General features: G+C 34.9%; 1 protein-coding gene across 2 annotated transcripts in view; it reads left to right on the top strand.

Moving 5' to 3' along the window:
- The window catches only part of BubR1 (Bub1-related kinase), a 73,979-nt gene that overhangs the window by 17,444 nt on the left and 43,198 nt on the right, over positions 1-13,337 (top strand). For both annotated transcript variants that reach the window (XM_067087079.1, XM_067087080.1), the window contains exons 9-12: positions 126-202; positions 2,346-2,438; positions 4,020-4,109; positions 7,730-7,838. In XM_067087079.1, the coding sequence (XP_066943180.1) occupies positions 126-202; positions 2,346-2,438; positions 4,020-4,109; positions 7,730-7,838 (369 nt within the window). The remainder of the gene's footprint in view (positions 1-125; positions 203-2,345; positions 2,439-4,019; positions 4,110-7,729; positions 7,839-13,337) is intronic.

Here is a 13,337-nt window from a genome sequence, read left to right as displayed (position 1 = left end):
TGGCTACTTTTTACTGTAGTTTTACAATGGTTTTATAAACAATTTTTGATAGATTTTAGTGTTATGTATTCAACAAAATTTAATATGAAGTGAATGTAAAATATTTAAAAATTTTTTTATTTCAGCTCAAATTCAACAGATGCAAGATATGATTAAGAAACATGAGATGGTGATTCAGCAGTTGTTTCAAAGTCAACAGCAGGTATGTAATATACTAAATACCTGTTTTGTAGTACAACTTAATATTCGTCTTTGTTCCTTTTATCTATATACAGTAAATCCCCCCCATTCACGGTCTCAAGCTTTGCGAACTCCCCTATTCACGGATTTCTCTATGGAACATACATACTCCTTATGTGCTAAAAATTTGCCCATTCATGGTATTTTTTTACTGAGAAATATTCACTAATTACTGTGTTTTCATCTCATTTTCATGACTAAATGCACTTTTTGTGATAAAACTATTAAAATACTCAGGTAGTGCTCAAGTTATAATAATTCACCTTACAATAATTCGATTTTACAATTGGGTAAGCAATTAATACCGATACAACAATATGTATAAAACATTTTTGAATTTCACGCGGGCACAGGCAGCAGCATACAATCGGGCAGTGAGAGATACCAAATTACAATAGACTAACTTCTTTTCCTCCATCTCTTTATCCCATCCTCTAGTTAAAAAAGTAAAAGAGAATGATAAAAGTATTGTTAGTAACGTTATACTCTTGCGTAAATGCATACAGCCAAAAGTATTGTTAGTAATGTTATACTCTTGCATAAATGCATACAGCCATAAACAACTGAACGAGAAACTGTTGTTTTGCTTATCACCGAATCAGATAACATCCGTTTTGCTTGTATTTCAACCATCGTATGGTAGAACACAATTACGTACCGTAGTTATGGTACAAATGATGTTAAGTAGAATAGGACTGATATATTTTTACATTATACCATTATTCGGTACGGATAAAAGATGGGCAAGAAAATATACTGCTAAATTTAAGCTGCAAGTTGCAGCTGAAGCTGAGAAAACAATGTTCAAGCTGCTAATGACTATAAATTAGTTTGCATTGATAACATGGATGAAACTCAACCAAAATTAAAATTGTCAAGTATTTTAATCAAACTACTGGGCATGAAAGAACTCATTACAGGCAGTCCCCGGTTAACAGCTGCCTCGGTTATCGGCAATCCAGTTTTTACGGCGCTTGTCTAGCAATGACGATAACCGGATCTTTGAGATCGATTCCCGATAATCAGCTGACAAGCTTCAAGTATGAAGAAGATGGTATTTGAAGCATTGAAACAGAACATGATTTACAAAGCTTGCTTTGAGAGATGGGACCCAAAATAAATTTAAGAAAAGGAAAAATATAGAGAACTGAGCATGCATAAGTGGATAAAGTAACATTAGATGGAGAAAGGATTAATGAGGTTGAATCTCACATATTCAGGGACAATGATATCCAGTACAGGTTCTCTTGGGTTGGAATTTATTAAAAGACTTAAAAAAAGGCCACTCAAACAGTAAGCAAGTTGAAGAAGTTTTGGAAATCATATTAGACTGGAATTGCAAATGAAAGGACCATTATACCTAAGTCTAGTACAATCTGTATTACATACGGACATGAATCCTAAAAGATTTTGTCTTTTTGAAAATAAACTTTAAGAAGAATTTTAAGGGTCAAATGGGAGGAAATGGTAACCTAAGGGAAATTACAGAATTTCCAGATGTATGTGAGAAAATGATAAAAGGAAGATGGAGAAGGCTTGGCCATGTCCTCCATGTGATCCATGGGAGAATAGTATGTGATATTGTCAGCTGGACTCCCGAGTTTGAAAACCCAGTAGTACTTGGATGAGAACTTTGAGAAGGAAGTTAGAGGTTTGTGGAAGATAAAGCATAGTTAATACATGAGTGGCAGAATTTCAGAGGCAGTTTGTGTTGCACAGTGTTGAGGCAGTGACAATGACAAACAAGTCTAGTAGGAATTTAAAGCTAGGTAATACCTACTTTAGTCAGGTTGGGTTAGTAAAAGAAGAGGTTGAATGTTTTCAGTTATTATTGATTGGTCTCATATTCATAGATGCTGATGATAATAAAAATTTCAAACTTTCTGTAAAAGAAAAAGGTTAAACTGAATTGAGGGAACATTCAAGTTTTTGCGAGTACTATGTGACCTGCAATGGGTTTTCAAGTTCAAAAACTGTAAGTAGTGTAGTCTAAAATGTAAACCACTGGAGGAGCAAAGGGTAAAAATATATCAAATGAGAATTAAAGAGAATTGGCATTTTGTAATGTCTGTGTGAAGGGAATTTTCCTTTTTTTTTTTTTTCAGCTTCCTCATAGTCAGGCACCACAGATTAAAGTGACGTCACCACAAGAAACTAGTGATGTGAGCGTTCCTCAAAAAGTACAAAAAAAAAGTGAGGTAAGAAATTTGGAATGGGTCTGACCTATGTCACCTAAAATTACTCAACAGTTTAATTGCTAAATAATGAAGGGTATGGTCAACAGCACAGAGAAAGACTTGCAGGTAAGTATAGCAGAAAACTAGCATAGCTGGAGAAAAATAAAGTTTGATTTTTTTATTTTTATTAAATATGATACTAGAGCAATAAAAAGACAGAAACTTTAGTGAAAATATTAGGACCAGACAATTAAAATTAACATTGAAATTATATTGATTGATAGGCAGTCCCGGGTTGCAGCAGGGGTTCCGTTCTAGTAGCGTGCTGTAAGTTGTAAAGTGATGTAACTCAGAACATTGTAATAAAAATTTATAAAAAGAGAGAGAGAGAGAGACTTATGTAAGCTGTGGGAAAGAAAGGTTTTTAAGCTTTGCCCTGGTAGTAAACTGGTTTTCTCCCCTCCTCATAGTAGGAACCTCCTTATAGTGAACGCTCCTAGTGGCTACAGCTCTCTAAAGTGGTTTTCTCACCTCATTATGGTACCTACAACTACGCCGCCCAGAATCCTAGTTATGGCACTGTAACCCAGAACCAATTTTTTGATGAATATTTTTGAAAAAGTGCTTTAAGTTCAGAATGCTGTAAGTCAGAGCCGCCGTAACCAGGGGACTACCTAATAACTTCTTATAACCAAATTTATTAATTAATTTTCTAAGTTACCATATTGGAAATTTATTATCCATTAGTTTATTAACAAATAATTGACTGTATATAAAATCATCATTATTCACACAAATAGTTGCAAATATAGAGAATTATGGACATGTGATTCCATAAGCCATATTAAATGGTATATTTTAGTAAGAACTAGGTAATTTTATTATCAATAGCTAAAGGTTATTACAAGTACTTGGAACTTTTAGTTCTCTACTTGGTTATGAACTGTAAGAATTTGTAGTCACACCTTTTCAAAATGTGTCTGTTTTCTTAATCCTGCATGTTGTTACTCATTTTCTTATTGTCCTCATAATACCTCCTTAGGAGTGTAGTGTATCCTCAGGGTAGTGGAAATATTTTTCATCTTGTAAGACCTGCCTTTCCACTATAACATAATGCTCAATCCCCCTCTCAAAAATTTTAGGTATGAAAAAGAACTTTCCTTCATGTATGTTTGTAATCTTAACTATCTCTTGTGGAACCATCGTTACAAATTTGACATAGTATGGAGTTAGCCCCCCACACTTTTCTTATAGCCTCCACTCTACCATTTTATAATAGTACTTTTTCCTTTGCTTCCTGAGTCCCATAAGTCATGTTTTACTTACATAGATTATCAGTGTTCTCCCCTCCACAATTCCATCTTTACACTTTGTACAACCCCTTTCCTCTGATTGCTGAGTATCAAGATGAATTCTTACAGTTAATGAAATTTACTTTAGAAAAGACAAGTGGAAATGGGCAGAGCTAAAAAATATTGTATGACGACTGTAGGTTCAGTACTTAGGAGGCGAGGTTGTAGATGAATCCTATACAGTAGATAAGAATTTTTGTCTGCACCATGTTGTATGGTTATTAATTTTTTGTCAATCTTACTTCCACAGAACAAAGATCAAAGCATTTACCATGACAGTTGGATTTGTATGAATAAGTCAGTCACTGCATCCGTAAATCAGTCCGTAAATGCTTCACTTGTAAGTATTCAGTTTCTTGACACCTAAACAATTTTATTTATTGCAACATAGTTTTGTTTTTTTTATTATGGAGTACAGTACAAGTCCAAGTCGGAGATTAATGGGACAATCTAGGTACAGGGCTGGCACAAATGCTGGACAAACAGGGTAAAACTGGAATCAGCTTTATTACCAAATTCTATAGTTTTAATTTTTTAATATTGTTCTAGTCTGAGAATAACATTCAAGTATTATATGTGGCACCTCAGCTTAATGGACCTCAATATGTCTGATTTTGAAGGATATGTAAATCAGTGTTTTAGATATAAAGATAATTACAAATACCCGATAGGAAAGGTAATTAAGTACTTTAAATGGAATTGTACTACAGTATACTATAAGCTGTGAAGTTGGCCCTGGGTACCCTGTCATGCAGGTTATATGTTAAGTTGGTGTGATGCTTCAGTGCAGTTGAATATTTATTGGGAAAAAATGAATATAAATAACTAATGTACACTCACACATCTACCTAGAGTATGTATTATATTTTTTTTATGATTCTTTTGTAATGTATTGGTTACTTTACAAAATTTATTTTTAAAAATTTTTGGGAGAGAGTACAATTTAAGTTTCTTTATCTTGTATACTCTAAGCTCAGAAAACATCATCAGACATGCACATATGCACTCTTGTATCATTTGGTTAGTCTACAAGATTCTATAATCAAAACATATTTTATGACATTTACAGTCAATAATGTATCATTGCACGATATTTAAGTTTTCTTTTTATCTTTTATTGTTACAGAAAATTTATTTCTTAACAAGTATGTTTAGACCGTATCATATATTTCTGTCCATATTGCAGATTATTGTTATTCAGTAGATGAAACTTATTCATAGGGAACAAGCCCACAGGGGCCACTGACTTGAAATTCAATCTTCCAAAGAATATGGTTTTCATTAGGAAGAAGTAAGAGAAAGTGAAGGGAAATACAGAAAGAAGAGATACCACTTATTGAAAAAGAAAAAAAATAAATAGATAAACAGATAAAAATGTATCAAAATGCAAGAATAGTATTAGGGTAGCAATGCATTGCATTTTCACTTGAACTTCTGAAGTTCCAATTGCACGACACCTCTGGGAGGCTGTTCCACTGTCCAGTGGTGTGAGGAATACAGGACCTCTGGAACTGAGAAGCTTGACAGCGAGGCACATTTACTGCATATTGGTACTGCTGTTCAGCAAATCTGGTTGGTCTCAGCAGATAAAGGGGATTAGAGATCAATTGTGAATATGAAAGATCTCTGTTGAGATACAACTTATGAAAAAGTGACAAACGAGACCGTCTGTCAATGGTCTGAGTCATAACTGCTACAGACAGGAAACAGAAACCTATAACTGTGAACCACTCTATTTAAAAGAGATAAATCTCTGGCAGAAGCAAACATCCACACTGGATGCAAAGGAAGTACAAATGATCTAAAAACAGGTTGTATTGATTTTATCACTGTCATAAATATATGAGGCCTTATGAATAATACCTAACTTACATGTGGCATTTGCTGAAACTTTCATTAGATATTTCTCAAAAGTTAAATGTAAGTCAAAAGTTACACCTGGAATAATTAAAGCTTCAGACTCATTCAGCAAAGTTCCATCCACCTGAAGGGGAGGATGGGGTGGGAAATTTGTATGAGATCTAATCAATAGTCCATGTCCCGATTGAGGGTGAGGGCAGCTTCATATCTCATATGTGGAGACTTTACTATACCCACAAGTGTTGCTTCATTGGCATACTGAACAATCTTGTTTTCCAGGCCAGCAACCATATCACTTGTATACACTAAAAATAACAGTAGACCAAGAACACTCCAGTCACAGTAGGTCTTGGTTTGCTAAAAATCCTGTCCACAGCAATTCACTGCTGCCTGCCTGTAAGGAAACCTTGAAGTTTGTAAGTAAGTGCCTTGTAATTTACTAAATAGAAAGCAGCACTAAGATCTATTTGAATTACTCTGCACTCAAAACCCCTATCAAGGTTCCCTTGCAAATGGCATGTCAAGTCTAAAAGAGCATAGCAGGTACCTAACTGCTTTCTGTATGTATATTGACTATCAGCTAACAATCCTTTAGATTCCACATCTTATATAGTGGCTTAAAAATAAGTTTTTCAGCAACTTTGGAGAGCACAGGGAGAATAGAGATTGGCCTGTAGTTACTACAGCCTGTAGATATGCCACTCTCTGGAACAGGTGCTGTATTACTAAGCTTGCGCTTATCCACAAAGATGCTACGTTGACATAAAAATCTATAGTATCTAGTAATCTTGGGAGACAACCCACTAGAAACTTTTTTTAAAAAATAAAGGGAAGATGAGTGTTGTGTTGCACATACACATCATACGTTAAGACTTCAATGTGTAATATATTTTTAATAGGTTTTGTTCTTTTAACATCATGTTGCTGACAAGACATTGTAATTAAAATTCTTGAAAGAGAAGGAAACAGTGGCTTCTTGCTACATTTGTAGAAGAGGGAATGAACTGTCGACTCTCATAAAAATCATTTCACTACCATGTGGAGCAGTTTCAGTATATTGCATTCAAAAAGTCAGTTTGCTGCATACAAAATCAGTGCCATACTAAATAAGTTGGACTGTTATTGTGTTTATTTAACTTAGTGGTTGATGATAGATCATAGTGCACGTTTGTGCAAGCACAAAACCCATATACACCAACTTGTCATAAATTGCTTTAGTTTTCATCTCACCACAAGGTATTGCTGCATTAGTTATTTTTAATGGACTTAAGATACAGTACTACTAATTTTAAATGTCATAAAACTGGATTCAACTCTTAACTGGCAAGAAAGGCACTTGTAATAATGCATGTACACATATACACACACTTCTAATATTGTTTGTTTCTACAGAATTGTCATTAGAGACTGAAAGAATGAAGGTGTTTGTGTGTGTGTGTGTTTTGCCACAGGTTGGTTGGTGATAGGTACTTTACACTAGACAAAATGAGCATAAGCGCACATACTGTGGATAAAAGTATTTTTATTTTTATTACGCACATAAATACTGATGTATTATTTCAAAATGTCAAGAGTTCTGAAGGCTCATTTTTTCAAAATTTTTGCACTTGTGAAGTATTTCTGAATTCTGATACTGTTTTCTACTGGCTAAATGAAGCTGAGTGGGAAGCTGCTGTTATGTCAATTGGTAGTTGGAAACTCACACTATGGGGATGCTCCTAACTTTTTTGCTGGATTAGACCTTCAATCTGGAATTAGACTTTTTGACCCAGCTGCCAAAACCAGCAGGTTTTCTAGACCAGTGGATGCTGGAAAACTGAATTGTTACTGTGCATAGTAACATGTTTGGAAATGATTGGGGTGATCATATTTTTACAATATTAAAATATGATTTTTATCCTTGCATGTGCACCTGTGAATTGCCCAGCTGTCCTGTGGACATGAACTTGTATAAAGAGAATGTAGAAGAGGGTGTTTACTTCAGTGATGAGCTTTTTGAATAATGTTTTGTTTTGTGAAAAGTGAATTTTTTCTTCATTCCTGAAATTTTTTGAAAAGGTGGTTTTGAATTTTTTAAAGTGAGTATTAACTATTTTCCAGTTTCTGGAGGAGAATTCTACTCGTGCATTACTACAGCTAAAACCGGTTACTTTAAATTCTCTCTGTGGCGAAATACCAGAGGAGCAAGAACACAATTCCTCATCTCATGGTAAGTAGAATGTGAAATGCATTATTGTTTGTTAGGCAGTCATATGCTTTACAAACCCAATATATTAATCTTTGATCTTTTTGCTTTTTGATTTTGATTTATATTTTATATTAGTGTGTGAGAGATCTGATTTGTTTGAGAATACAACCAGCTGTAAATAGATTATGTTTAATGAAACTTTGATATTAAGTTTGCTAGGCAGGCAAATATGTGTTTGGAGGAAGCACAACTCAGAGGGTCACACCATATACAAAATACAAAATAGGTGTGAACTATTGCTGTAGGCTGGGTGATACACTTCAGTATCCATTTGCATAAGTCAAATAGATTATTACAGCTGTGTTTAAGGTAAAGATAATGGTAATGAAACTGATGTTTTACTTACTGAATTAATTTACACCATATTATTGTGTTATATCATGGTCATACTTAAAAAAAAAAAAACTGATCATTCGCCTTATGCATTTAAGTAGGCAAGGCTAATGTTTACATTCTCAGAATAATTTTTTAGTTGCTAAAAGAAAAGGATTACTACTGGAATTATTTTTATTTTTGTACATAAAACATATGTAAAACAGGTACAGGTATTATCCTACTTATGATGGGGTTAGGTTAAAAAAAAAAAACCATTGTTTGTTGGTAAAAACGTATCTCGAATATAGCCTAACCTACACTAGGGTATTCAGTACCCTCTATACATGTATGGTAGCCTACCCTACACTATAAGGTATACTCTATACGTGTACGGTATAGTAATTATTAATATCAGCACTTTTTGTGATAAAACTATTAAAATACTCAGGTATGTGTTTTTAGAGGGGGTTTTAAGTATTTGCAGATTTTAGCTATTCGCGGGGGGGGTGTGGTACATTCCCTCGCGAATACGGGGCTTTACTGTACTTCACTGTATCCAGTAATATTGTATGTACAGCCAGTCGCTGGTTATCAGCGGGCCTGGTTATTGGTGATCCGGTTTTTTGGCACTTGTCTAGTGACGAAAATCAGCGATTTTTGGCGCTGGTATTCGCCCGATTTCCGCTTATCGGTGCCGATAATTGCGTATTGGCACCGATATGTGCCTAACAGAGGCGCCAATAACTGGAAATCACCAATTTTTGGTTATCAGCTATTTTCACTTATTGTCACACTGTTGGAACAGAACCCCCGTCAATAACCGGGAACTGCCTGTATTCTCATATTGCTTTTGTATTATGAATTGCGATCAGTGTTTTGGTTTGGAAATGGACTACACGGTAAGTTTATTTCGCTGTATTTAACTCAGTTCAGAGCCCTTTTCTTGCTTCTAGTTAGCACTCGTTGTGAAATTAATTTAGATATTTTTTTCGTTAGTAGATGACAATGGCTGTTGGGGGCATGTTTTTGTGTAAAAAAAATCAAGATTCTGTTTGCTATTTTCACTTGATTTCATGATAATATGAACTTTACACATGTATCTTTTATTGGCATAAAAACAGCAGTAATGTGTGTTGTTTCATGCCCGGTAGCTCTGATTAAAATATTTTTCTCTCCAATTTTATTTATGGTCGAGTTTAATCCATGTTGCTGATGCACAATAATTTATAGTCATTAGCAGCTTGAACATTGTTTTCTCAGATTCAGCTACAACTTGCAGCTTAAATTTAGCAGTATATTTCCTTGCCGATCTTTTCTCCATACCGAATAAGGGTATAATGTAAAAATATATCAGTCCTATTCTACTTAACATCATTTGTAACATTACAGTAATTGTGTAATACCATACGATGGTTGAAATACAAGCAAAACAGCTGTTGTTATCCCATTCAGTTGTTTATGGCTATATGTATTTTGCAAGAGTGTAACTTTACCAGCAATACTTTTATCATTCTTTTACTTTTTTAACTAGAAGATGGGACAAAGAGATGGAGGAGAACAAGTTGGTCTATTGTAATTTGGTCTCTCTCGCTGCTTGCGCCTGCACAAAATTTTAAAATATTTTCTAAATTTTGTCATATCGGTATTAATTGCTAACCCCATCTCAAAATCAAATTATTGTAAGACAGGTTATCGTAACTCGAGCACTACCTGTATACAAAAGTAAAGTAACATACATTAAACAAAAATCTCTCAAAATTGCAAAATAGCTGTTGCTCGATTCAATTGTTTATGGCCATACTCGATGTTGTATGGGATTAAAATTTCACAACTACACCCATAGTGTCTCATAAGGTATTGTATATTGAGATTAGAGATTAGGAAAATACCCTAAAATATGCTGTGTTATTGTTGTTATAAATTACTTTAACCTTAAAACCAAATGTCATTTCGTTCAGTGAAATTTGAAGGAGACAGTATAATAAAGAAACTTGGCTGATTTTCATGTGACAAAACTTAAAAAGTTGATTTGAGACAGTGGTATAAAGAAACTTAGCTGATTTCATGTGACAAAACATGGAAAGTTGATTTCTGTCTGCTTGCACAATGCTATTAATCAATGTTTGGTAGTTACAGGTTTTAATAGGGTAGTATGAAAAATTTCTATAGGAAGTATTAAAAAAGTAACAACTACTGAGCTTCTAAATAACTGAGTAAATAAATAAATACAGAATGGAATTACCATAAATGAAGTTATAAATTGATTAAAATGGCATTTTATCATATTAATTTTTGGTAACCTTTAATGGACGGGAATCCTCATATGAATATTAGTATTGTGTGCCATTCAGTTTGGATGAATTTAGCAGGAAAAAAGTAAATAGCACCTCACTGGTCCATAAATGACTTATGGCAACTATTTAGTTGAGCTCGGGAAAAACATCGATCAACATGCCTTGAGATTTCAGAGGGGAATGTACTGCGTCTCAGCTACTTCAGGACGTCTTTTTATTTATTTGCTCAAAATTATGCTCAGGAATTGCTTTTGGTTTTAGTTCTTATCTTTTATGATAACATGTCAGCTATAATTGTAATTTTGCAAAGAAAAGTGCAGGGAAATATTAGAAAAAATGTGTATACCTCACAAAAAGTTACTGCATCTCCCCATCTCAGTAAATCTTGTAAATATTTTACAACAAATATACTGTACTCAGAATTTGTAACTGATTATAGTTCGTATCTGTTATGATATTGTGTAAGCTGTAAAATTTAACTAAATAAAATAAATTATTAGAAAAGAACATGCATAACTTGGTAAAATTAACATATTTTTACAAGTGTTTTGTAAGAGGCCCCACACAGGGTTGTAATAGTCACTTTCAACTTCCTGTGGAAGGTAGGGAAAATTTTTTAGAATTGTTTTTCTTACACCATGTGCATTTGCATATCTTCCTCTTTCCATTGATGTGTTTTTTTTTTTTCTTAAATTGACCAACACTTAAGTTTCCCTGGTCTGGGGGTGTGCTTGATATATATTTAGCCTATCCCTTAAGGGTTAAGAGAGAATTAAAATCAAATAATTTAACCTACTTTTCCTGTGGATGGTAGTTTGTTAGTGTTGATGACCCTGGTAGGATGCATCCTACTACAGTGTTCCTTGCTCAGTATACTCTGAGCAGTCCTAAAGGCTCTCTGAAGAACAGTTTTCTCTTAATTTGTAAGGGTCAAGTTCCTAGGGCCTTGCAGTTTGCTACATCTTGCAAATGCAAGCCATGACTAGCCAGCATGTAGTTTGAATCTATAAAACCCTTCCATAGGCTAGGTTTTATTTGTGTTTATCACTAAAACCATTGCACATTGGTAGCAAATCCTATTTGGTAATGTCTTAGAAACTGTAAAAATAATGTTAAAGGAAATATCAGTCAAGAAATATTTTGCTGCAAAATGGCTTTTCATCATCATAATCTTTTTGTCAGTTTTTCCTCTTACAGAGTTAAATATGTAAAAGCAGTTTTCTGTGCTCTTTTCTGCCTTGTACACTTCTTGCTTGAACTTTCATCAGGTTTAAGTGTTCATCTGCTTCCTTTCTCCATGATCTCATGGATCTTCCTATAAGTCCTTGTGCTACTTGCATATACAGTATACACTGTACAGCTTTTCTGACTAGCTGGTCCTCAGCCCTTCTCATCATATATCCTAACCAGTGCAGTCTTTGGAATCTTCAGTGTTTTGAGTATCTTGACACTATCTCTCCATCAGTTCCTCAGTCATAATATGGTCTTCCCACCATACTTAGGTCATGAATCTTAGAATTCTATTGTCATTTAAGAGAATGATGTTTTAAGGATATTAGAAATATCAGAAATAATACAGAGTTGATGATACCATACAGGAAATTTTATAAGTTCCACATGTAGTCGAGATGATGATGAAAAGGAGATAGAGATGGTTTGGTGTCTTACACACAACCCGTGAGAATAGCTTGCGATAGTGTCACAGCGGTGCTCCTTTGGGTACCAGAAGAGTCAGTGGACTGGCTACTCAGATAAGAATGATGTTAAGGGAACCTGGGGGATAAATGTTATGTTTGTGGATGATAAAGCACAGGAAAGACATGACTGGTAAAATTTTAAAAGCAATACAAATTTCTTTATTCACCTGTTTTGGTAAAACCTAATGAGAGAGGTGCATTTACAGTTGCTAAATGCTCTTCTACAACAGGAGAAACTCTCCCAAAAATCCACATTCCACCCACATCAAGCCCCATGTTATACCTGAATTAAGCAGATTTGTGTGCAGAAATTATTTAAAACTGCAAAAGATGGCATTCCTGGTGAAAACTACACTGATGAAGCTGCGAGAGTCTGTGAGGTTCCCGTCAACCAATTAAAATTTTTGCTGGAAAATACTAACCTTGCCACTTGGCAAGGGTGCAGCCACTAGACCATCAGCAGATTTTGGTTTGCAAGGAAATCTCAGTAGCCAGTCAAAAAGCAAGATTCCTTCTCTAGCTAATTAGAGGCCAACAAACATCCTGCCCATGTCGACCATCCCACATGTAAAAGTAGGATTCGGTGTGATAAACCAGTCTTACTCTTATTTCAGCATGGCCATGCTTAATCAAGCTTGAGCAGAAAATGGCCTAGAAGCAAAAATAACAGTCTTTAAGGAGTGTTGAGGATAACCCTCACCTTGTTTCAAGTACCAGACCAGGACTCCATCAAAGTTACTCTGTAAATCAAGTATTGGTGTATTCTTTTCCAACAAAAGAATCCAAGTCAGCAACTGCTTACCTTTTCATTTATGAATGAATGATAAACATGGGCGAGTTACTGGTAGAATACAAACAGGCAGTCCTCGGTCATCAGTGTTTCAGTTTTGTGGCGTTTGGCTAAGGACATTAACCCGATTTTCAGCGATGGCAAGCAATTTTCGGCGTCAGCAAGTGGTTTATTGGCATCGACAAGCAGTTTATCAGCGTTGGCAAACGGTTAACGGCGTCGATAAGTGGTTAACGGCGTTGGTAAGTGGTTTGTTGGCTCTTAGGATGTTGTAAATGCCATTTATTACCATAATTATAGGCAATTTTTGGTTGTCGGTGTTCAACCAGGAACAGAACCCCTGCTGTTAACTGGGAACTGCCTG

The sequence above is a fragment of the Macrobrachium rosenbergii genome, chromosome 43, assembly GCF_040412425.1.
Source record: "Macrobrachium rosenbergii isolate ZJJX-2024 chromosome 43, ASM4041242v1, whole genome shotgun sequence".
In the NCBI taxonomy this organism is placed as follows: domain Eukaryota; kingdom Metazoa; phylum Arthropoda; class Malacostraca; order Decapoda; family Palaemonidae; genus Macrobrachium; species Macrobrachium rosenbergii.
The sequence above is the reverse complement of the archived record's forward strand: the minus strand, read 5'-3'. Positions and strand labels throughout refer to the sequence as shown.